The sequence below is a fragment of the Stegodyphus dumicola genome, chromosome 7, assembly GCF_044657685.1.
Source record: "Stegodyphus dumicola isolate Sdum_Otavi_A_Nest chromosome 7, ASM4465768v1".
NCBI lineage: Eukaryota > Metazoa > Arthropoda > Arachnida > Araneae > Eresidae > Stegodyphus > Stegodyphus dumicola.
The window spans coordinates 57,034,341-57,060,049 of NC_140774.1; the positions used below are offsets into that span (position 1 = coordinate 57,034,341).

Here is a 25,709-nt window from a genome sequence, read left to right on the forward strand (position 1 = left end):
TTAGTATTTAAATAAATTGGTTTATACATATAAACAGAGTTTGCTAATAGTTGCAGCCATATTGAATTACATTCCTGTTCTTTTACACTGATTTTTAATAAGTTACTGAAGCAATTAAGTGAAAAAAATAAACGCTGAAGGGACGTGGCATTTAAAGGACTGTCAAAAATTTTAAAAGCCTTTTTATACCATTTATTATCGTCAGATAATTTCAAAATTTCTCTTCAGAGTAGTAAGGGTATAAAAGGCATTTTTTTTTTTAGTAAAAAATTAAAAAATCAGTAATTTAATCGATTTTGGGGTACCAAGTTCCCTTTAAGAATATCTGGAGCTGGTGGTAAAATTACCTTCAGATTTTATGACCAAATGGACAAAATTTTATGATCCAGAGATGCCATGAAAAAAACTCAGCTAGTGTTCTATAGCAACAATAAATTATGTTAATAAAAGATATATGCAGATGTTAGAAATCTGCCAATCAGATTCACATTTGTGACATTATTGCTAGCAGTGGCTTATGGGTTAAGAGATGGAAGACTGTGCATCTGGACTAGTCCTGAAGACAAAACTACTTTATATCCCCTTTTCTCTCTAATACAATTGGTGGCTGTGCGAAAGAGTGTTGCAGGTGAACGGGGCTTATGCCACCAAATTATTTAAACTGTTGGCCCATGGGATAATTGTGTCTTCCATACTACTTAGTTTTGAATTAATTCATGAAAATGTTTTTAAATCTTAAAATGGAACATATTTTTAAATTCATTGTTTTGGCAAACCATCGGTGTTGCCTCTTATCATTCCATTATCAAAATTCCATTTGTCCCAAGACACTGTACTCATCATCTTTTCAGTTTAATTTACCTGTCTGATTAAAAAAATTCAAATTTCTCAAAAATAAACAATAGATCATATTTATTTTAAGTTATTTAAAATATCTTAGCATAACATGTAAATTTTATTGAACTTACGAATTTGGAAAAAATGTCAGTTGATTTCCGAGATTCTTAAATTATTATGTATGCACAAATTTTTTTTCCCCAAAGCATTTTGTGAAAAAAACTGGAAAACAGAACTTAAATTTTGAATATGTCTCATATTTAAGAGTTATTACCATGTGTGTAAATGATATTACAAAAATGACAACAAACCACTTATATAAAGGAAAATATATTTAAAAATTGATAGAAATAGTTAAAAAGGACAATGAAATAGGAAACACACAATACATATTCATTGATAATAAAAGATTAAATAAAAATTTATAAGTAGTGGAAGTTGAAGGACATGAAAAGAGAGGAAAACTCAAATTTAAGTGTTTAATTCTTATATTCTAATATTTGAAATCTGAGATAAAAGTTTGAGGATTTATTCCTCAAAGATAAACATTTTTTGAAAATGTAAGTACTCATTTTTAAGTTCCTGTGGCACATGCAAGGAACATATACTCTCATTTACAGAGCACTGCTCTAGAAAGTTAAGTGAAACAAAGAAACTTTTTATATTAAAATAAAAATCTCGTTCACTTAAAAAAAATACATACTAAACTGGAATAAAATACTTAGGAAATTGCAGTACAAAATGTCTTTCGAATAAACTAAATGTAATGCACTTCCAACAATAAGCTTCAGATTTTTTTCACTTGCTTATGCCACTTTTCGTTGCACTTTCAAATATTAAAATGCTACTAAAAATGTTCATAATGATTGGAATGATATATCATACAAAAATAGTTCAAACCAGTCAACTTTGTAAGGCTACATGATTGACTAGATATCAAGAGTTTATCAACAAGTGACTAGAATATCATAGTTAAAATACCAGATATGGAACATCAAATGAGCAAATGAAACAGCAACATTCAAGAAATGCTAGTGCCAACAAATGACTTTGATTAATGGCAACATAGCAAGAAACTTCTGACGCCTAGTACCGTTTGATTTTAAATCACAGTTGGCATACATGCCACAGAGAAAGATGAATAAATTCCTTTGGCAATTCTATAATTTAGAAGAGGCGCAAAATATTCCTTTCACATTGTAAGAATAATATTCAGGCCAAGAGATTCAATTCCTTTTTTTCTTTCTTTTCTTATCGCTGTCTGTAAGATCTACAAACATCGGCTTCAGCTCTCGATACATGACCTAAAAAATAATGGATTTCAAAAATTCAGTGGCATAAATATATACTAAGATTAAATACATCTTATATATGCATTCTATATTCTGTCTACCAGAAAATTCTGTCCATTTTTGGAATAAAACAAAATATAAATTTTTCTTACTGTCAATAAACTTTATTAATTAAATAATGTAATCGCCATTATTACTGATAACTTCTTGCCAGCGTGAGGGCAACTAGTATATCCCATTTTTGAAAAATATTGTATCTTTTGATGTGAAAAATTGAACCAATGCTTGTTTGATATGGTCTTTACTTTTAAATTTTTTGCCCTTCAAAAGAATTTTGTAAGGACAAAAACAAGTGATAGTTGGAAGGTGCTAAGTCTGGGGAATATGGTGAATGTAACAGAATTTCCCAGCCTAATTCTGTAATTTTTTGTCATGTCCCCAAAGCAGCATGTGGACTGGCATTATCATGATGCATACTATGATCTTCCTGCTGAATATCGCTGGTCCCTTTTCTTGGACTGCTGTCTTTAAATTATCCAGTTGCTGGCAATACTTCTCCAAATTGAGCTTTTCATTTGGTTTTGCTGTTGTTGCTTATGCTCACTTGTCTGATGTAGTCAGCCCAAGCTCATGAAATTTCTTGTGGCAAGGAGCACTAAATTAAGCCTGCTGTTGGCAACAGCCTTGAGCACCACTCACGTGACAGTGCGATTTAGCTCAGTTCCGCCCCCAATTTTGATGGGCAGCACCCCCGTGGGATGGGTCTTCCACCCCTCTCCCCTTCTACCATACCACACGAGGGGACTTTCGGCTCGCTGCATATTTAGAAGGCTGCCATGCCACACTGACATTATACATTTACAAACATCCATGCCTTCTCTGGGATTTGAACTTGGGCCCTTCGGCATGGCAGTCAGCTACGCTAACCACTATACCAGTTGGGTGGCTCATTCAGTTTTAAAAGCTCATAATGTATTGGTTCTCAAATGTCCCACCATACACACAACATTCTCTTATTCAGAGTCAAATTTGGTTTATAGGTGAAAGGTCTATGTTTCCTGGGTTCACAACATGCCCTTTATTCTGTTTCTTAGGTAATCCACTTTTCATCCCCAGTTATCATCCGGTTCAAGAAAGGCTCAATTTTGTTCCAAGCTAGCAGAGATGTACATATGACGACTCGATCATCCAAATTCTTCAGACTTAATTCATATGGCACCCATCTTGAATATTTCCTCACCAACCCTATCTTCCAAATATGGTCTGAAATGGTTTGCTGAGCTGAATTAAGCATTTCTGCAATCTCCAGTGTTGTCAGAAAAGGATCTTGCTCCAACATGGTCTTAACAACATCTTCGTTGATCAAAGATAATTGCACAGAACATGGCTTATCAGAAAGGTCGAAATCACCTGTTTAAAATTTTTCAAACCATCTTCTGCATGTCCTATCAGATACCGTACTTTCACCAAACACTTTCAATAAATTTCTACATGCTACTGTAGCATTTCTTCCTTGTTGAAATTCATATAAAAAACAGCGGTGTAAATGAACTTTATCAGTAGCCATGGGTACACTATGGCTTCAAGATTAATGTGAATCATCTTTGTTTTAGTTAATTTGCTACTTCAGTATGTATACATTAGCGATAAAAATAGAGAACAGAACATGCGCCAAATAAACATGTGCTTACGTGTCGAAAATTGTTGTCATAGAAACCAACAGAACTTTCCGGTAGACCGAATATATATGTAGTATATATATGTGTGCTACATAATCATTACATTCTGAGGGCTTATGCAAGGAACACATTAAATCTTAGGGGCTTTCTCTTCCTTGAATAATATATCTTCAGCAATAACATTTCTATCAATTTATGATTATTAGATTCTGAATTTTTTACTTCAAACATACCTCTACTATAGAAACAAGGTCTTAAAAACAAAGGAATGCTAGATGCGGAATTACAATAATATATTGCTTAAAAGCTATGACAAAAGTCAAAATGAAGTAAGAATGAAAATATAGTTAAACAGTGTTAAGTTTGTTGGATGTATGATAAAAATAAGTTTCGGCTCAGTCTTTTTTTTTTTTTTTTTTTTTTTCTTTTTTTAGAAAGCCCTGATCACACCAAGCACCACAGGAAACTTCTCCCCTTGAGATAATTTAACATTGTGGAAATAAAAAAATAAATAAATAAAAAAAAAGGGGGAGGGGAAAACTGGCACATGGTTAAAATGAAAATAAAAATGAGAGAAAAATTTTACTTAACAAATCGGAATCATGTTTAAGCACAAATAAAATGAAAGTATACGAGCTTTTACACATGACACACCAGTTTCATCAGCTGGAGCTGATATGGATGGCTTCATCACATTTGTCACCTTTCACTGGTTTCCACATTGTTTGTGTGTTCTGAATTGCAGGCTAAATGTACAGAAAATTGAAGTTTTTTGGAACAGGTATGTAGATGATATTTTCATGCTATGTGCTAAGGAAACATTCATAAGATGAATTTAAACACTTGTTGTCTTATTCCAGAATTATTTGTATTTTAGAGAAATTTTGCAACTTGTAGTTAGTGATCAATAGAGAAGTCAATAATAGCATTTAATTTCTTGACCTTTTTAATTTAAAGACAAAGCAGTTCTCTTCAGACTACAATCTATCATAAACTAATAGGCAACCCAGCAATAAGCTTGTTTGACTTTTGCCTTTTCATCCTCATAAAACAGCTGCTTTTTTTTAAGCTTGGAACAATCCAAGGATTTTAGTTCCACACTGGAATTATATGAAACTAAACGCAATTACAAACATACATATAATACATACTGTAAAACAATACATATCCTCCTAATTTTGTGGAAGAGCGCAATAAGAAAATAAAAAAGATTCTACTGTCATTTCTCAAAACGTACAGTTGTTACCGATTAAACATCAAATAACAGTAAATTTATTGGAACTTTCTTTCTATAACCCAATCATACACATCTGTTCCATATTTAAAAGATATGGTTATATATTTAAAAGATATGGTTATAAACTTGCCATTACCCCAGACCTAGCAATGGAAATTGTTAAGATCAGATAAACTGAACAATATATACTTCAGATGAATAATACCAATTTGATTCGCAATGAAGATACAAGCAGGGAAACATAGAACATTGGCTTAATATCCAAAAAACTGAAAATACAGGGTGATTATAATTAACGGTTTAAGTTTCAAAACGCTATAAAAAAAGAACCACTGATGAAAATGATGTGAAATTTGAAAGGAATGTTATTGAAGAAGGCAGAAAGCGTATGGCATAAGAAAAAATTTAGTTTCAAAAGTTAGCAACAGATGGCGCTGTAAGCGGGAGAATCACGACGAGAAATGATTCGTAAAACAACGGCTAAGGTGGAAGTTACACATTAAAACGCATTTACAAATTAGAATTGTTGAATAATTTTATTTTCATGACTGTACATATCACATCGAAAGGGACAGATCGGTTTCAAGAGTTTTGCGGTGACATACCACATAAGAACCATTCGTCAAAGAAGTTCGGAACTGTCACGAGACTGCCGCAAAACATGTTCAATATGGTGTCCACCGTCGTGTGCAACAAGTTGAAAGTGACAAACAGCATGTTCCACAACGGATCGCAGTGTCTCCGGGGTGATGTTCAGAATGTGTTGCGAAATGCGTGCCTTTAATTCCACTAAATTTGCAATTGGGGCACGGAACACAACATCCTTCAGATATCCCCTCAGCCAGAAATCACACGGAATAAGATCAGGCGATCGGGACGGCCAGGCTGTAGGGAAATGACGGCTGATAATTCGAGCATTTCCTAAATGGCGTCTCAGCAGCTGCTTCACGGGATGTGCAATGTGCAGAGGAGCGCCATCTTGCATAAAAATGATTTCATCCACACATCCACGCTGTTGCAGAGCTGGAATCACATGGTTGCGCAAAATAGACACATACCTCTGACCAGTGATGGTTGCGATAACAGGACCGGAAGCACCAGTCTGCTCGAAAAAATATGGTTGTAGGATGAATGATGCTGTAAAGCCACACCATACCGTGACCTTTTCAGGATGAAGTGGTACGGGGTGCATTGCCAGTGGATTTTATGTTGCCCATATTCGACAATTCTGGGTATTCACGTATCCTGTCAGATAGAAATGGGCTTCATCTGTCCACAAAATTTTCCACGGCCATTCATTATCCACTTCCATGCGAGCCAGGAATTCTAACGCAAACGTCTCCCTAGCTGTCAAGTCAGACAGTCCTGCACATGGCCAATTTTGTACGGATAGCATTTCAGGATGTTTCGTACAATTTTCAGCACCGCGCTCGTAGGCCTGTCCAATGTTCAGGCAATTCCTTGTGCACTGCACGGTTGCACACCACTGGCCGACCCCTCTTGTAATGCTGTGGCCACTTCTTCAACTACCGTCGAATGCACTCGTTTTCTCCGTCTACCAGATTGCACATCAAACGAACCTGTCGTTTCAAATTTTTGCATTATTTTCTTTAGACCTACGACACTCATCGGACCAACACCTTCTTTTATGCCCTTCAGCGTCCTGAATTTTGGCAGAGCTACTCTTGCACAATCATCATTCTTGTAATACAGCTTTACCAGCAGACACGATCCTGCAGTGAAACACCCATGGCGAACGTCTGAGACGTGAAATGAGGAACAGCCTGGTACCTGGCGGCTTTACAACACTGAAATTTAACTAACATTTTAATTTACGTCTTCTTCCGCTTGCAGCGCCATCTGTTGCTAACTTTTGAAACTAAATTTTTTCTTCTGCCATACGCTTTCCGCCTTCTTCAATAACATTCCTTTCAAATTTGACGTCATTTTCATGAGTGGTTCTTTTTTTATAGCGTTTTGAAACTTAAACTTTAATTATAATCACCCTGTATATCTACACTTTTTGCCAAACAGTTAATAAATGAAAATAGCACATCTTTAGTCAAATACCTTACCGAGGATCCACAATCAATATTAGAGTGGGACAAGGTCACAATCATTGCCAAACACTGGCATAGAAACAGCCTCAAAATTCAAAAAGTTATTAAAATCACCACCAAACCATGTTACAACCAATATCTTCCTTTCAAGCTTCAGTACATCTAGACCACAATACTGGGTATAACAGCTTTTCAGAAATGATGGAATAAATGCTTCTACAGTAGATATTATTAAAACATATGATGATTAGGTTATTAAAACTTTAAAATAAATTGAAATAGTACATTCCTGTGGATAACTGCTTAGCATTTGGTGCCAACAATGCACCAGTAATGGTAGACTTGAATATTAGTGTTGCAGTATCTTAAAAGAAAATTCAGATTTGCAAATTATGAGGGACACATGTTACCTCTTACATTTAGCAGCTGAAAAAGGGACAGCTTCTTTGCCAATAAGTGCCACATTGTTGATATTTATTATTATCTTGAATAGAGTGATAAAGTTAAGGAAAAACTAAAACAATCCAAACAGCTTCATAGTAATGAAATAAAAAAAATTTTGAAGTATGTATGTAGAGAAATGTTAACCTAGAATCCTTGACCAATGGAACATTCTTTTTACTTTTAAGGAAGAAGTAAATGCTTCCTTCCTTAAAATAATAAAAAGGGCTCCTGAAAGTTATACAATACTTGAAGTAAATGGAGATGTAATTCCTACCTTCACTGTTAAATATAGGTGTGAGAAAAGTAGAGTAATTTCTGTACCTGTGAGCAATTTAGTTGGCAATTCTCAAAATAATACTACAAAATATATTCATAAACCTGGTACAAAGATTAAAAAAAAAAAATTGCTTAAGAAGGGAAACATTTGCTGATTACTGTAAGTTTATCTGTTGAAGAACAAATGTTTATGTTTTTGTCTTCGGACCTTAAAAAATTTTTTTTTGCTTTTTTGTGTGCTCCATTTTACCATCATTTGATGTTCTTAATACAATTCTACTATGCAGAATTTTATGAATTCATGTTTTGCAATCAATGACTAGTGATTTGTTTAAAGACATTATCAAAGTTTGTAAAACCAACCTTTGTCTTCTATATTTCATGTAATTTATGATAAAAAGAAAATCAGAAGAAAAGTGAAGATTTGGTAACAAAGCAGGGGACAAACTCTGGGGCTGCAACTAACAAAGCAGTGGAAGAACTTGAGGAAAGAACAGAAGAGAAAAATAAGTTTTATTTTCATGCTAGAAGCTACTTTTGCTGAATATGTGACTGCATACTTTATAGATTTCCAATCAATGATGAACTGATTTTGCATGCTAAAGTTGCAGATGTTTCTGCTCACGCAAATGCATCTTTTTTTGATATAAGATTATTTTTTTTAACAGATATCCAGCTTTACTTCATTTAGTTTTGAAAGACAATGTTGCAACTTATAAACTGTAGTTGCAGTTGTTCAGTTTACAATTAGAAAACTTCAGTAAAGTTATAAAACCAAGTATGTGTTACTGTTGAAGGTAGCTTGAGAAGCATGGAAATTTCAGCCTCAAAGATGATGCCTGCTCTGGATGACCATACTCTGTAAATAAAGACCTAGTGAAGGAAGCTGTCACTAAAAATACATGATATACAGTTCAGGAACTTTTAGAGATATTTAAAATAATATCTACGATCATTTGAAGAAGATTGGTTATGTAAACTAGGATGTACGGGTACCCGATACTTTAACAGAGTAGAACACGATTCCTTGAATTTTGACATGCAACTCTCTGCTGAAAAATATAAAGAAGCTCCTTTTTCATAAAATGGTTGATCATTGGAAATGAGAAGTGGATACTATACAATAATGTTACAATAAAAAAGAGCATGCAACAGACCAAAGAACCTCTTTTATTAATTTCAACAGGGAGCTGCATCCAGCCCTCAAAATAATGCATTGTGTATTGTAGAACTACAAAGAAATTGCATACTATTAATTTTTGTTACCAAATCCTATAATAAATTCAGAAAAATACCATTCCCAAATGGTAGTTTTAAAAGCAAAAGTCAGATAAAGACTTGTTGAGCATGGGTGGGATATTTTGTGTCACCTACCATATTCACTAGACTGTGCTTCCCTTAGGATTGTTACTTCTTCAGGGAGACAGCAACACAATAACATTGTTATGAATAAACCTAATGACTTTTTTTTTTTAAATCAATTTTCCAGCTGCTGGAAAAATGGAACAGAAAAACAAAATGGTGCTTATGTGATTCAATGAAAATTTCTTATGTTTTTTTAATGCTTCATTTGCATTTATCACCTCCCCCCCAAAACAAGAAACTTTCCAAATGACCCAGTACCATTTTTATGACGGCCAATCATCTTGATATGGTAAATATTAGATAGCTGAACATTATAATATATGAACATTATAATCTTTTTAATTCTCCAAGTCCTGCTAATTCTGTTATTCTTGTATTCAGATCTTGCTCTTGAACTCACATGTGGTCCACCTAATTTGATAAAAAAAAATTCATCTGGCTGAAAAATGAGTACATTTTTAGGATAATTTTGAGATTAATTATGGAATTACCTTTTCTTCGTCATCTGGTACTCTTGATATGAAGTCAAGAATTTCATTATTAGGCACTGCATGTGGATTTCTTAATTTCTTTGTAAACTTGTTAATACCTGTAACAGAATATAACATGTTAATAATCTACATTAGTTGGCAATGTTACTCTATTGCATCTATGAACTTTACAGAAGAGCTCATTTACTAATATATCAAGTTGGAAAGCATTTGTTGTTTTTATAAATGACAATTAAATAAAAGCATATTTCACTTTAAATTGTTTATATGTTTAATTTAAATGGTGTCCAGCTGTAATGATCACCTAGGATACCAGAAATGTTGAAATTAGACTTGTCCTTGGACATGTAAGAAGCTCATATGCTTAAAACTGTGAAGATCACATAAAAAGGTTTCAAATAAAGGAAATTTTTTTTAGCTAGGAATTAAATTACAATTGAATGAAATTCAAACTGAATGACAAAATGTAGATTTTTGTTTTAATTATGCTAGAAGAATACAAATTATTCTGAACAGAAAAGATTATTTCTTTAAATACATTGGACTACTTATTTGCAATTAGGACCCAAACATGCAAAGCAAATTTGATATAAGGTTCCACATTGTTTTTATTTTGTCACATAAGTAAAGTTAGCTATATGCTAAATAATTAAAGTTGATTTAATAATTAAGACACAATAACACGCCGAATAAATACTAATTCAGAAGACAAACAACAAAAATCAGCGTTATATTTACAAAATTTCACAGACTAGTTTCGATGGTTTTACCAAACCACCATCCTCAGCTGCAAAACCGCAAATGAAGACAAACAACAAAAATCAGCGTTATATTTACAAAATTTCACCGACTAGTTTTGATGGTTTTACCGAACCACCATCCTCAGCTGCATTTACGGTTTTGCAGCTGAGGATGGTGGTTCGGTAAAACCATCGAAACTAGTCTGTGAAATTTTGTAAATATAACGCTGATTTTTGTTGTTTGTCTTCTGAATTAGTAAAGTTGATTGGTTTTTAAAACTTTCCATCTTATGAGCCCAAAATGGCTATTAATTTCATTTTGGTATTTTGTGGCATTTCACTACAATCAACGTTTCACTTTTCAGATTGCTGCCACCAAATATTATCACCCTGCATTATATTTAAAGAAATTAAATAATGAAGATATGCATGAATGTTTGAGCTGTCAAATTTTGAATAATGTACACTTCAACCTGAATATGGGCTTCTAGAAGCCCATATTTGGAATTTCTTTTATTATCTATTTCATATTTTGTAAAGCATTTATGAGTTTTTGATTAAGAAACTCAACGATTTCAAAGCAAGCAATGGCAACACCGTACGAGGAAAAAGAGAATTATCTCCAGCACGTTAGAGACTGTGTATCAGAAATTCTAAATATATGCTCTTTTCAAATTATTTTGTGATATTGCTGTTGAATTGAATTTTATGGTTTAAGTGTGAACATGAGGTTTAATAAATAAAAGTAACACACAAAACATTAAAAAAAAAGCCCCTTGGGATGTCATAAAATATGAAAACTTTTAGTTTTTAAAAAAAAATTTTAATTAAACTTAATATACACCATAATTATCATAACTTTCTAATTTTAGTTTTTACATTTCAGTCAGTAACAGAACTAAAAAGTGCAAATAAATTTCTTCCACGGTCAATGGTCAAAAATCAATGGTTGCTACGCCCATTTTTAAAGCATTTTTAGTCCAAAGGGATTTGAATCCCGAAGGACTATTAGTTTCGTTTTGGCATTTTGCGTCGGACTCATAAATGTCGGTTCACTTTTCAAACTGTTGCCACAAAATGTTAGAGTCCTGCATTATATTTGAAGAAATTAAATAATGAAAAATCTGCATAAATGTATGTATATTTCTCGTATTGTGATAAAACAACGGTACATAGAGTCATCGAATTTTGAATAACGTAATCTCCAACGAATATGAGCATGTGGAAGACCAAATTTGAAATTTGTTTTATGATCAATTTCCTATTTTTAAAACTTTGACGAATTTTTGATTAACAAACTCAAGGATTTCAAAGCGAGCAATGGCAACGTTGTGCAGAAAAAACATTTTTATCTCCAGCGTGCGAGTCTCTGTATCGGAAATTCTAAAGATATGCTTGTTTTAAAACTATTTTGCGATATTGCTGTTGCACTGGATCTTATGGTTTAAGTGCGACGCACATGATATTTAATAAAGAAAGGTAACACACAAAATGTTAAAAAACGCCCCTTTGGACGTAATTTAAAATCTGAAACATTTCAGTTTTTTTTTTTTTTTTTTTTTTTTTAACACTAGAGTTTTTGACTTAACAAATGTTACATCTTAAAAGCTACATACAACATTCTGAGCAATGAACATTTCTGTTACTAAGTGAAATCAATAATGCTGATAAAAGCATAAAATTTAATTCCAAGGAAAGTTTAACTTACCCCAAGCCATTATCAAATAACGGACTGGAATGAAATATAACACAATTGTTGCTACCACAAGGACAAGGAAGGCCAGCCAGGAAAGGAATGGCACTGTGTAATTGAATGTGCTGGAAGAAAGGAAAAGTTTCACTAAAAATTATAATGCAAAGGAAAATGAAATTATAAATTTGTTCAATTTTTCTATGTGAAATGCATCTTACACTAGAGCATTTTTCTGATAAAAATCATTTAACAAAAATTCACGCAGTAATTGTAATAAATCATATAAAAGTAATATGATTATGCCATATTATTGAAAGATATTGTTGCATACACATGAGTTCTTAACAGATGGAATGCACACAGAACTCATGATAGGTTGATAAAATTTATTTTATATTTTTTGATTTTAATGTAAAAACTCTCCTGGTATTTCATATCTGGAATTGCGTACTTTTGATATATTGCCTTCTTTGACATATTTTAATATGCACGTATATGTACGTTCTTACAGATATCACAATAAATATTCTAAACAGTATATATACGGCCTTGTCGCTTAGAGGGTTAAAGTTTTACAGGGACTTGACCAGTAATTCAATTTCAATATCCATTACAGTTATACAAAGATTGGACCAAAATGTTCCTAAGTTTGGCGACAGAGTCACCAATTTAGTGAAAAGGCTATTTACTCAACGTTAAATAGACCTGCCCCTGTATTCTTATTCAATATCAGAAATGAATTGAAATTCCAGCTTGGCGAGATAGCCAGTTACTCAATGTTAAATAGACTTGTCTCCATATTCTTATTTTTAAGGCAGAGCTCCACTTCTTTAGATTTTCATGTTAAATTATTAAAAAAATACTACAATTTCAATAAAATTATTTATATATGTACAAAATTCATAACAATATTTAAAATGAAGTTTATAGTAAATGAATACTTACTTTTTGCATCTTTCCCCAAAAGAAGCTACTTCACCTAAAATATTTTGAATCATTGCTGTGGCATCTTGGACAGCTTGTAGCTTTTCTTTCAGAGACTTTTTTTCCTCCTATTTGTGCATAATGAATTAATATTTTAAATATTTTCAATAATAGTATCCATAAATTATTTCTTAAACTTTTGGACTTATTATAGGATATATTAAAGTGGAACTGATATAAAATTTAATTATATCGATAATTATATTTTATAAATCCAACGAATATGAGCATGAATAAGAAATACTACTTGAATGAGTATCTTATCTAAACCTTAAAAATTCCTACCACAATTTTATCAATAAAACTTTTCTGATTGTCTAAAAAGCTGCAGTAATCTTGTTCTATAGATTAGCTGCTGGATAGTTACCGCACAAATATTTTGTTCTTTGTACAACAATCACAATATATGGCAAAAATTAGATCATTCAAATATCTGCCCCAGGTGATCAAGCTTATATAACATTTGATTAAGTGTGTCATACACTTGGTAGACTTACTATTTCAGTTCTAATTTTTTTACTTCTGTACAATGTATAATTAACTTCCAGACCCTTCTAATCATTTTGATATATGCTTTATATGTAATAAAATTTTAATTCTCTCTCAGAAACATCGTCCAGGAGATGCTTATAGTACTGTGAATTAGTTTGCCACATGGCAATATGCAAAAGTATTTTTAAAAAATTTTTGAATTTAAATGACAGTGTCTATGCGAGCTTTTATTATTTTACAGGTTTCTTTTTCAAAATATATATGGTTTGATGAACAATTTGTTTTTGGTCAAATTAAAGTAACAGACATAAAAAATCAGCAAGAGAGAGAATTTTTATACCGAAGAAAAACAGCAATTTCCCTCAACAAGGAATATTTTTAAATGGTAGCATCTTCTAGGAATAGTGTTATACAAAACATATTTATCAGTAAATGAATCTTTCAGCATTCATACACAGGTGAAATAAAGAGCATTCACATACTGTTCTGCCTTCTGAATTTTTTATCCTTGGAAGGCAATCAGGAGTAAACTAATATCTTATCACAATACTACTGACAATCTTGAGCACCCATAGCAAAGTTTTGCTACAACCGAAGTGATAATTATGTGTCATTAATTAGCACAATGAAAAGTTTCAAATATGAAGTCAAATGAAAACTGCAAAGAGCATTTGATAAGATTTCTGACAAAACATTTTTGAAAGCCTCAGACTGCAAAAGTATTCTAATATATTTAAATAATCTACAAATGCAATTTCAGTAACTAAAATCTCTTTATTTTTTAAAATGAAAAAGTACAAATAACATTTTCATTATTAGTATAATTGTTATTCAACTTACACCTTTGTCTTCTTTGTCATCATCATCATCATCATCTTCTATTTCTTCTATCTAAAAAAGTTAATATGCATAAAAATGTTTTGCATATATTTCTAATCTCATTATTAAAGTGCTACACCTTTAAAAATTATACATACACTACTGAAATGACAGCATTTCTGAGAACTATTTTCACACTTATACTATTAATAATTAGTGGATGCATTATACTTTAACTGGTATAAAAATTTGTGCACCACAAATTAAATGTTGGAATTTAATTCAACTTAATACATGCCAGGTAGATGTACAAATGATTAGAAATACAGCATGATTGCATAATGCCATCAGAAGCCACTCAACTTTATTTCTCCCCGGTGGATTAAAAAAAAAAAAAGGTATGCAGAGACATTTTGTCTGCATTTAATTTGTTATAACAGGACACTTTTTTTTTTATTAGGGATACCATTACACCACCATTGAAGACAATATGATCAGCTGTCAGAGTTCAACAGCAGAAGAGTCATCAAGATGATGGAAGCTGGGTGGTCAGCTTAGCGAATAGCTGCCACCTATGCCATTCTGATTTTAATGGGGAAGTGATATGACTAATGGAACAGAAAGGTCACATACACAGTGGCCAGGCTCAAGATGTCCTTGGCAGACCAATAGTTGAGAAGACTGGAGTATCACTCAATACACATACAGAATGCCAACTACATTATTGTTTGCCATTCAGATATGCAACACTTTCTATAGAAAGCCCTTGTGTCTGTCAGTACTATCGCAAGATGCCTGGCTGAAGAACATTTGGTATCGCAGTAACTGATTATGCGTGCTGCCAATAACACCCACTCACCTTTCAGAGTGGTTTTGTGCTTGATGGGGTTTGACTGAAACCAAAGGAAACCAGGTTTCCTTCAACAACGAAACAAGATTCAGTTTGAGAAGTAATGACGGCTGTGTATGTACGTGCAAGCCCTGCAGTGAACACTTCAATTCTGCCTTCATTTCACTATGGCACACTACTCCCATATCCGGTATGATAGTATGGATGTCATCGCATACGACAACTGGTCAACTCTAATATTGATGATCCATGGCATCAAGACAATCCAAGGTGCACGCAACATTTTTTCAGCTAGACATGTTGCCACTCATGGTAAAGCTTCCAGGAGGCATTTTTGACAGTACAATGTTATCAACTGAGAATACTTGAGTAAGAAGGTGGACAGCCTTGGAGTATGGCTGAATTAGATGCACATTTACAGCAACTGTAAAATGACATGATGCAGGACACCATATGGGATCTGCAAGCCTCAATGCTTGCTCATATTACATTGTGTATTCACACTAGAAATACCCTAACAAAACACAAGAACCACCATTAATTTGCAGTTTTTCCTGTAATAAATGATCGCTTTGCTTTGATTCTGCAACCACTTGCTTATATAAATGTCACACTCATATATATAAAATTTCGCTTGATTCTGACTGCTCTTTCTTGGTATGCAGATTTTTATGGCAGTTAATGCATATGCATGTGCAAGTGCACAATAATAAAATTAAAACCTAATAAAAATAAAATTAAAACTTAACCCAAAGTGTACTTTTAATATGGCCCATAGTATTTCAAAACCTGATAAGATATTTATACCCCCCACATATATCTATACCTAGAATAATATATCTCAGCGGTTCCCAACCGCTGTTCCGCGGCACACCAGTGTGCCGTCTGAAGCACCGTGGTGTGCCGCCGGGTCTGGGTGTCACGGTGCTGTTCGCCCGCTATAACTCCTCCCGTCACTCCCGCCGCCAGTGTCATAGGTGGTCACGGCGCTGTGCAGTGCTATAACTCCTCCCCCTGCCAATCTTGACAAGTGTCCGCCGTGTCCCCGCCCCCATGAGACGCAGGCAGACGCCTCACACAGTGTCAGAGAGACAACGGCTGCTGTGAGGAGAGAGACACTGATACTGCAGTGATGGACAAGTTTTTGAAAAGGAAAGAACTGGACTCTGAACAAAATCTGGAGCCAGATGAGAGCCCGAGTATGAGTGGGGGTCAAAAGAAAGCAAAGATGGTTAAATTCTCTGGCGCAAGGCAATATAGCGAAAGCTATATGTCAGTTGGATTTACTTTCACTGGAGATGAACACAAACCAACTCCACTGTGCGTGGTGTGTGGTGAAAAGCTAGCTAACAGTGCTATGGTCCCAAGCAAACTTAAATGCCATCTCCAAACGAAACACCCTTTGCTTCAAAACAAGAATGTGGACTATTTTGCTCGCCTGCGTGACAACATGGAGAAACAGGCAACTTTTATGAGAAAAACAACAAAGGTAAATGAAAGAGCTCTTAAAGCTAGCTATCAAGTTGCTGAACTTATAGCCAAGACAAAAAAGTCGCACACTGTGGCAGAGACATTAATACTTCCTGCCTGCAAAGCTGTTGTAGAGGAGATGCTCGGACCTGAAGCAGCAAAGGAAATAGCCAAAGTCCCTCTCTCAAACAACACAATTTCCAGACGTATTAATGACATGTCTGCAGACATCGAAAGTGTGGTTTTGGAAAAGATCCGTATCAGTGAGAAATTTGCATTGCAACTTGACGAGTCTACTGATATCAGTGGACATGCTCAACTCTTAGCTAATGTGCGTTTTGTTGATGGTGATGCAATTAGAGAAAACTTCTTTTTTTGCAAGGTATTGATAGAAAAAACAACAGGAGAAGAAATTTTTCGGGTCACATCAGAATACCTTGAACAAGGAGGACTTAAGTGGGAAAACTGCACAAGTGTCTGCACCGATGGAGCTGCAGCCATGGTCGGGCGCACCAAAGGCTTTGTAAGCAGAGTGAAGGAAAGAAATCCAGATGTGATTATTACGCATTGTTTTTTACACCGCGAGGCCCTCGTAGCCAAGACTTTACCATCAGCCTTAGTTCATGCGTTGGATGATGTTGTGCGCATGGTAAACATTGTAAAGTCACGACCCATGAAAAGTCGCATATTTGCAGCTTTGTGTGAGGAGATGGGAGCAAAGCATAAAACCTTGCTGTTTCATACGGAGGTCCGGTGGTTGTCGCGTGGCAAGGTCTTGGTTCGTGTGTATGAGCTGCGGGAGGAACTTAAAGTGTTTCTGACAAATGAGGGGTCAGATTACGCAAAGCAGCTTGCAAGTGATGAGTGGTGTGCAAGGCTGGCATACCTGGCAGATATATTTCATCATCTGAATGAATTGAACACCCGAATGCAAGGCCGAAATGAAAACCTGCTTACAAGTACAGATAAAATAAAAATGGATTCCGTTCAAAGGTGCAACTCTGGCATCAACACGTGGAAAGTGGCAATCTTGAAATGTTCACACTCACCATGCAATGGCAAGGAGTTCACACTGCTGCACTGTGTGAGATAATAGTTAAGCATTTAAAAACTCTTGAGGAGAAGTTATCATTTTATTTCTCTTCAGTCTCCACTGAATGTCTTGACTGGGTTAGGGACCCTTATAGCTCAGCATCAGTTGTTGGAAAGGAAATGACTTTACAGGAGCAGGAGGAACTAATTGAACTGAGACAAAATCGTGGTTGCAAGCTAAGATTTGCTGATCTACCTTTGGACAGTTTTTGGTTGGATACTGCCAAGGAGTTTCTCCTTCTGGCAAACAAAGCTATTTTGACATTGCTCCCTTTTCCCACTACATATCTGTGTGAGATTAGCTTTTCAAGCATGATTGCTATGAAAACCAAATACAGAGAGAGACTGAGAACTGTTGACGAAGAGCTACGTGTGTGTCTTTCTTCGATTCCAGCCAGAATATCAGCTTTGTGTTCAGCCAAACAGGCCCAGGTTTCGCACTGAAAGTATTTTATAATTTTTCACTATTCTGTTTACTTAATATTTCATAATAAAGTACATAATTATAAAATACTTTCTTTGTGCTTATTTGATTCCTATTCAAGAGAATTACTTTATTATAGTCAATATAGGCACAGAGTTAATTTTTTAACATTTTCTAATGGTGGTGTGCCTCGTGATTTTTTTCCCCGCGACAAGTGTGCCTTGACCAAAAAAGGTTGGGAAACGCTGATATATCTGACGTGAGCTTTTCTTCCATGTAGCAGAATTATATTGATGACCAATTTTGCCCATTAACTTTGTGCCATATTCTTTAAAAATACATAGCATAATTCTAGTTAATGAAAAATTAAATTTTCCCAATTTGAAAGTAATTAAATGCTATAAACTGGCTGACATTTCTACTACACATAGAAGGAGAGATGCCTTTCATGCAGCTAGAACGTTCAAGTTTATTGAGAATAGTTTGCTTGTTGACCAGTTATTGCTGTAATTACAGCAAAAGTGTGTATTTCTATACACAAGGGCTTATTTCACGTTTAAATTTAAACAATTTGAATGTTTTTCTTCCAAATTTTTTATCATTTGCGTATGGTCCACATATATATCAAATTGTCAATTTCAAATTTCTGTGGCACTTTGTTCTTGGTATTATAATTTCAGTGTTGAATAGTGCAATAAAGTGTTAAAAAAACTTAAAAGTTTACATTTGAACATTTGTTGTAGTACAGACAGATACTCAGAAAATGTTGAGTCTAATTATAACTGACATGAAATTTACAGTATGCACTAATACATATGCAAAACATTGTTATATACATATACAGTTCTTCAGAGAATACGATGAAAGATGACTGTCTATAATTTTTAAAAGTTATCAAAAATATGTCTAAAATTGAAAAATGTTATTTAAAATACTTAATGTTCTTTTAAAACCAAAGCAAGATGAAAATTCCAAGAAATTTATTTTACTTTGTAACAAATAAAAATTTTGATGCTACATGAAATAAAATTTAAAAAGAAATTTGTTTCATTACCTCATCCTCATCCTTAGTTACCACCAGTCTTCCAGTAAGTGCATATATAACATAATTCTTTACATACAATATTAACAAGGCGATTGGCAACATATAAAACTCAAATGTATATGTTATCACAAGGAATACCTAGTTTGAAGATGAAAAGAAATTAATAAAAAATAAGCACTTGATAATTACAGCAAAAATCATATAATCAGTTAGTACAGGCAAAAAATTCTAATTGATATTTATTTTGGTCGAAAATTATGTATGCAAAAAAGGCCAACTTTGTAAATTTATGGCTGTTGTTGATGGATGCCATTTTTGATTGCACGTTGAATGTTAACAAAATCTGACTCGGTAATATTAACATTTATATTTAATTCTAGGATGATATATATTTTAACATATATTCACTTATACACAATCACATTGCATGTAGTTAGTTACAAGATGAGCATTTTTCAGTTCGCAAGTCCGCATGAGTAAAAATCAAGAAAGTCGTATTACAGCTACGATAACACCACGGAGGGAAAGAGAGGTGAGTGCGTGCTTCACCGACGGCAGCCAGGAACCGAGTAACCAGTTCGAATTTTCCTCCAGAGAGAAAGAGGGAGAAAGCTGGTAGCGCCCTCTCTTGGGGCAGTGGACAAATAATAATAATAAAGAGTTCTCCACAGTATTCCCAGAGAAGCGAAAAGGTGTGACTGGAATAGTCGACCTTGATCAGTAGTCACAACTGATGGTACACCAAATCGTGTAATCCAACCGGTGAAAAATTGTCGAGCCACAGAGTCAGCAGAGATGTCCTGAATGGGAAAAGCTTCAGGCCAACGAGTAAATCTGTCAATGCAGGTGAGTAGATATCGATAACTGTCAGATGGTGGCAGAAGACCGACGATGTCTATGGTCGAATCGTTCGGATGGCATCGCAATTTTTTCCAAAGGGCTATATGTGTGCCTGGTAACTTTTGAACGTGGGCACATGATGCAGGAAAGAGTCCAGTTGGCAATGTCCTTTAGCATGGATGGCCAAACGAATCTTTCTTGTATGAGCTTTTTGGAAGCCCGGATACCTGGGTGCGGTAGGTTGTGAAAACAGTCAAAAACTTTTTTCCTGAACTCAAGTGGTACATAAGATCGCAGTCTGTTGTTGGAGGTATTGCACAATAGTTGGAGGTCCCGAGTAAGTTGTAATGACTGGAATTTCAGCGAGCAGTTTGGGTCTTCCCTCAGACGTTTTAAGTCCTCATCAGTGGCTTGCGAGCAATGAGCGTGAAATCCAATGGTGCATTGGCATCAATGCCCTGAATACGTGAGAGAGTATCCGCGACGACATTGCTGGAACCTGATATATGCTGAATATCAGTGCTGAATTGAGCTATATAATTTAAATGCCGAATTTGTCTCGGGGAAGCAGAATTTGATTTTGATGTGAATGCATAAGTTAGAGGTCGGTGATCAGTAAATATAGTGAAGTGTTGACCTTCAAGATTATGCCTGAAATACTTAATAGCTGCATAAATAGCTAATAATTCTCTGTCATACGTGCTGTATTTTTATTCTGTAGGGGACAGCTTAAGTGAGAAAAATCCTAGCGGCTGGTAGTCATTAGAATGTCAAACGTTTAAGACAGCTCCGATGGAAATGTCAGAAGCGTCGACTATAACACTCAGCTTTTGGTTAGAAGAGTGATAGGAGAGAGTTGCAGCATTACTAAGGTCGTGTTTACATTTTTCAAATGCTTGATTAAGTTCGTCGTTCCAAGGAACAGGGCATTTATCATTTTTACGTGAGTCTTTTAAGAGTTCATTCAGTGAAGCTTGGGTCTCGGCTGCCTTTGGTAAGAAGCAGCGATAAAAGTTTATCATGGCTAAAAAACGTCTGAGCTCGACAATAGTGATAAGGTTTTGGGAAGTCGGCAATTGCTTTTGTTTTCTCAGGCAGGGGTTTTACACCTGAGGCAGTAATGAGGCAACCTAAAAATGGAACAGATGGTTTTCTGAGTACACATATATTAGGGTTTAATGTCAAACCATGTTTATTCAAACGATCAAACACTTGACGAAGATGACGGATGTGCTCTTCTTCGCTAGGCAATGCAATAAGGGTGTCGTCAAAATAAGGGATGCAAAAATCCAATCCAAATAAAACTTCACGTATAAAACGTTGGAAAGTTTGGTCTGAATTTCGTAAACCAAACGGCATAGCCAAAAATTCAAAAAGACCAAAAGGGTTTGTGACGGCAGTTTTCGAAATGTCTGCGGGGTTAACAGGAATTTGATGATAGGCACGTGCTAAATCAAGTGTTGAAAATATGTTCTTTCCTGAAAACATTTGAGTGCAATTCTGAATATAGGGTACGAGATAGCGATCCGGAATTGTAACGGCATTTAAGCGACGATAATCCCCGCACGGTTGCCAGTCACCATTAGCCTTACGAACCATGTGCAGGGGGCTTGCCCAAGAACTTTTTGAAGGCTGAATAATGTCTTTTGATAGGAGAAAATCAAACTCTTGACGTGCAGCTTGAAGTAATTCTGGAGATAATCTTCTAGGTTTGGAGAAAATAAGAGGTCCTTTAGTTTCAATGTGATGGAAAATTGTTGACATTAGTGGCCTCTCAAAAGTTTGCAAAGGATTCGTCAAGCTAGGGTAATCGGCAAGAATTTTGTCAAATTTTGAGTTACCCATCAAAATATGAATGCTAGTACTGAGTGGGTTCACATAAGGAAGTCTACCGCAAGAATATAGTTTTGTTTGTCCATCAATTAAACGGTTGTTTTTAACGTCTATGAGTAAGTTGAACTTTGTGAGAAAGTCAACACCTATGATGGGTTGATTGACGTCTGCCAGGATAAAAGGCCAAGTAAATGAGCGACGTAAGTTTAAATTGATGGTCAAAAGTTTGGTGCCATATGTTGCAATTTTAGTGCAGTTAGCGGAAAAGAATTCCAATGCAGCTGCTATGCTGACTGTAACTCTTGGGAATGACAGATAAATCGGCTCCGGTGTCAATTAAAAAAGTCAGCTTTGAAGATGAATCGGCCAAAAGAATTCGATTGATGTGGCGGTCGCAACGTTGGCCGGCAAGCGATCGCCGATCTAGTTTTCCGACTGCTGGAAATTGCACGGAGAAACACATTTTCGTACCTTGGAACCAAGATTAGTATGGTAGAAACAGATGTTGTTGCACGGTTCTTTATACTGTCGATAGCGTCCACTAGATCTATGACGCCTACTGTTGCGTTGGGAATAGTCTCTTCGTTCACAGGAACGCTCACGGCTGTTTTTGAGGGCTAGCGAAAGTTCATTTACCTGCTTTGTCAGCTCTGCAATTTGCTGTTCAATGGGAGAGGTAGATGACGTAGCAGCACTATTTATGTGCGGGAGAGTTGTGAGATCTGTAATTTTATCAGCTACAACTGCTAGTTTTGGAAGATCATCACTTAAGGCAGCAAGAATACTTTGTGTATTTTGCGGGAGACGAGATATCCATAGGGATTTCAACAAAGGTTCTCCAACGGTCTTTCCAGCGAGGTTTCGCATACGGCAAAGTAATTGTGATGGGCGTTGATCGCCAAGTTCTAGCCCTTGAAGAAGTGTACGTATCTTTGACCCCTCGCTTTCAGAATGCAATTCAATTAAGCGTGTTTTTAGTGTATCATATTTGCCAGTCACAAGTGGGTGTAAAATGATATCACAAACGCTATTGAGAATATCAGATTCGATTGCAGATATCACATGATTGAATTTCGTGGAGTCAACAGTGATTCCGGCGATATCAAACTGGGCCTCTAGTTGTGCAAACCACAAAGTAGGGTTGACCTTCCAAAATGGGGGAGGTTTGACGGAAACACGTGAAATATTAAGATCGTCTGCGATGGGTTGTGGTGGAGCCATGATTCACAAAAACAAATATATATTGCCAATATGACACAAATAAATACACAATAATCAGTCACTAATAAGTTCACATACGACACTAGTGCAAAATAAATAAAGTTAATGTAAACATTAACGTGAGAGAAACACTTTTGCAGGTAAGCTATCCGAATATAAGCATAAGTAATACTAAGAATTTGCGTGGCTTACCTCCAAATTATACGAGAAATATTTGCTCAGTCAGCAGCAGATTTGGCACAACACAATTCACTTATAGAAAAAATATTCCGAAAAAAACTTATTTTATGATATGTAACCACGTCGTACGATTTATATGGAGATCACTTCACTTTGACGATTTGCATGAGACACATGATAATTCACAAGCACGTTGTTAAGCAGGCACAACTGTTTTTCACACTATATTGCTGATGACAAGAAAATAATGATGGATTACGCTAGTAGTTTGCATCAACAGAAATAATTTTCACTTCATAGCACGTTATAATCACAGAACTTGAGGATGCAAGCAGGTTACAGGAGGCACGTGTTCACTAACTTGACGAGTCACCATTTATGGCTATTGTTGATGGATGACATTTTTGATTTCACGTTGAATGTTAACAAAATCTGACTCGGTAATATTAACATTTATATTTAATTCTAGGATGATATATATTTTAACATATATTCACTTATACACAATCACATTGCATGTAGTTACAAGATGAGCATTTTTCAGTTCGCAAGTCCGCATGAGTAAAAATCAAGAAAGTCATATTACAGCTACGATAACACCACGGAGGGAAAGAGAGGTTAGTGCGTGCTTCACCGACGGCAGCCAGGAACCGAGTAACCAGTTCGAATTTTCCTCCAGAGAGGAAGAGGAAGAAAGCTGGTAGCACCCTCTCTCGGGGCAGCGGACAAATAATAATAATAAAGAGTTCTCCACAAGTTTATTCATCATCTTTTCTCAACTTGATTCCTCTTTTCTTTTTATTAGCTTACTTTGTAAATTATTTTATTGTATTCATAAAATAGTCTATAATTTAGAATGATTTAATTAATTTGCAGATTATTAAAATAATTATTAAGGCTAATATTATTTAAAGCAATTAATGCCTTGTATTCAAGTTTGAGAAAAGCTCTATAGTTTCACTCAAGAGCAGTTTCCAGTTAGTGGATTTTATGTTTAGTATTCTTCTGCACACAGATTAAAAATACATAAAACTGCAAAACAGTATAATCATAATTTCATGTATTATCTGTAATTTTCAGGAACAACATTTTATATATCAAAATTAAGTCAAACATAGCCCTGAACAAATGATAACCCTCTACTTTAAGAGTTATTGTATGGTTAAAAAATTTGAACTGAACATAAAATGGGCTCAGAATAGATATGTTGAAGGAATTCTATAAAGTGGATAATTAACTGAATTAACTGACCTATGATGAAATTAAATAATTATGCTTTAACATGTTTTTTTAAATGCTACAGTAAGGAAACCACTTAATGTGATCACATTTGTCCACAGCTATTTTGATAACATTAAATGATGTGAAAAACCATCCTTAAAAAATAGCAAAAGAATTTAATATAAATATTCTTAAAAACATAAATAGGCACTTTCACAGCATTTTAACTAGGAAAATGCAAAAGTTTGTTTATGAAGTGCTAGTAATATCTTTGTTGCTTGTTCATTTATGAACGCTTCATAAATGTTTCTCGAAATTACTTGACTGATGCTGGGTACTTATAACCAACTCGGAAGATATCTCTCACTGGGAGAGAACTCGTCAATGTAAAATTTTAAAATAGGCAAAAAAAAAAAAAAAAAAAAAAAAAAAAAAGCAACTACAGTTTGGCCTTTACGCAACCTATGTTTTTGCTCCTGACAAAGACTGATATGTGTCTGATCCCCTCAAGATCGACAGAATTACTGAAATTTGTGTCAAACTCAAGCTGTTTCTTTGCTCAATTTGACTAAAATCGAAACCAAGGTGTTTGGATGCTTAATTATTTGGTTACATTCCTCTGCAATTTGATGATTTTTATAATGCATTTTAATTTATTTCAGTTTTAAAAAATTATTATATAGTATTTTAATCACAAAAACTGAATTATAACAAAATCTGAAAGATAACATTAGCGGTGTCTACTGTATATTGCAAATGTCAGATGGGTATGATTTTTAGAACATTTCAAGAGAAAGCATCACCAATTTGGGTGATTATAGTAATTTATATCAACTCTTTTAACAGAATAATTTCATTTTCATCATTAATATATGGGGAAAATAGCGTTAAAAATATTCAGTTAAGTGAAAAAATGCTTTAATAAGTCTGGTCTACATAATCCATAAGCTCATATTAATCATATTCTGTTAGCCAACAGGTCAGATGAATTATTGTGAATTAAAATACATACATATCTTATTTTTAGATTTATAAATATTTAATTGTAAAATGAAACTTAACTTCCACTGAGAAAGTAGTTGTTATTCAAAATCTAGCTCTACTACAATAATTCATTTATATCA

The 25,709-nt window shown here is 34.6% G+C and overlaps 2 protein-coding genes across 6 annotated transcripts in view; both read right to left on the reverse strand.

Moving 5' to 3' along the window:
• Positions 1–1,138: 1,138 nt before the first annotated feature.
• The window catches only part of Mctp (multiple C2 domain and transmembrane region protein), a 312,273-nt gene continuing 287,702 nt past the window's right edge, over positions 1,139–25,709 (reverse strand). For 3 of the 5 annotated variants that reach the window (XM_085820253.1, XM_085820255.1, XM_085820254.1), the window contains exons 16-21: positions 19,300–19,428; positions 14,431–14,481; positions 13,060–13,166; positions 12,130–12,239; positions 9,682–9,779; positions 1,141–2,141 (exon numbers count right to left, since the gene is read on the reverse strand). In XM_085820253.1, coding sequence (XP_085676379.1) covers positions 2,064–2,141; positions 9,682–9,779; positions 12,130–12,239; positions 13,060–13,166; positions 14,431–14,481; positions 19,300–19,428 — 573 coding nt within the window. In that variant the 3' untranslated portion in view covers positions 1,141–2,063. Of the gene's footprint in view, positions 2,142–9,448; positions 9,602–9,681; positions 9,780–12,129; positions 12,240–13,059; positions 13,167–14,430; positions 14,482–19,299; positions 19,429–25,709 lie in introns of all 5 variants that reach the window. The other 2 variants (XR_015042007.1, XM_085820256.1) reach the window with 2 other exon arrangements.
• On the reverse strand, positions 22,383–23,314 carry LOC146996188 (uncharacterized). The gene has a single exon (XM_085820257.1). The coding sequence runs from the start codon at positions 23,182–23,184 to the stop codon at positions 22,387–22,389; it is 798 nt and encodes a 265-aa protein (XP_085676383.1). The 5' UTR covers positions 23,185–23,314; the 3' UTR covers positions 22,383–22,386.

Bases quoted from the DNA above. Each gene is read 5' to 3' on its own strand.
- LOC146996188 (XM_085820257.1), bottom strand. From the start codon at position 23,184: ATGGCTCCACCACAACCCATCGCAGACGATCTTAATATTTCACGTGTT.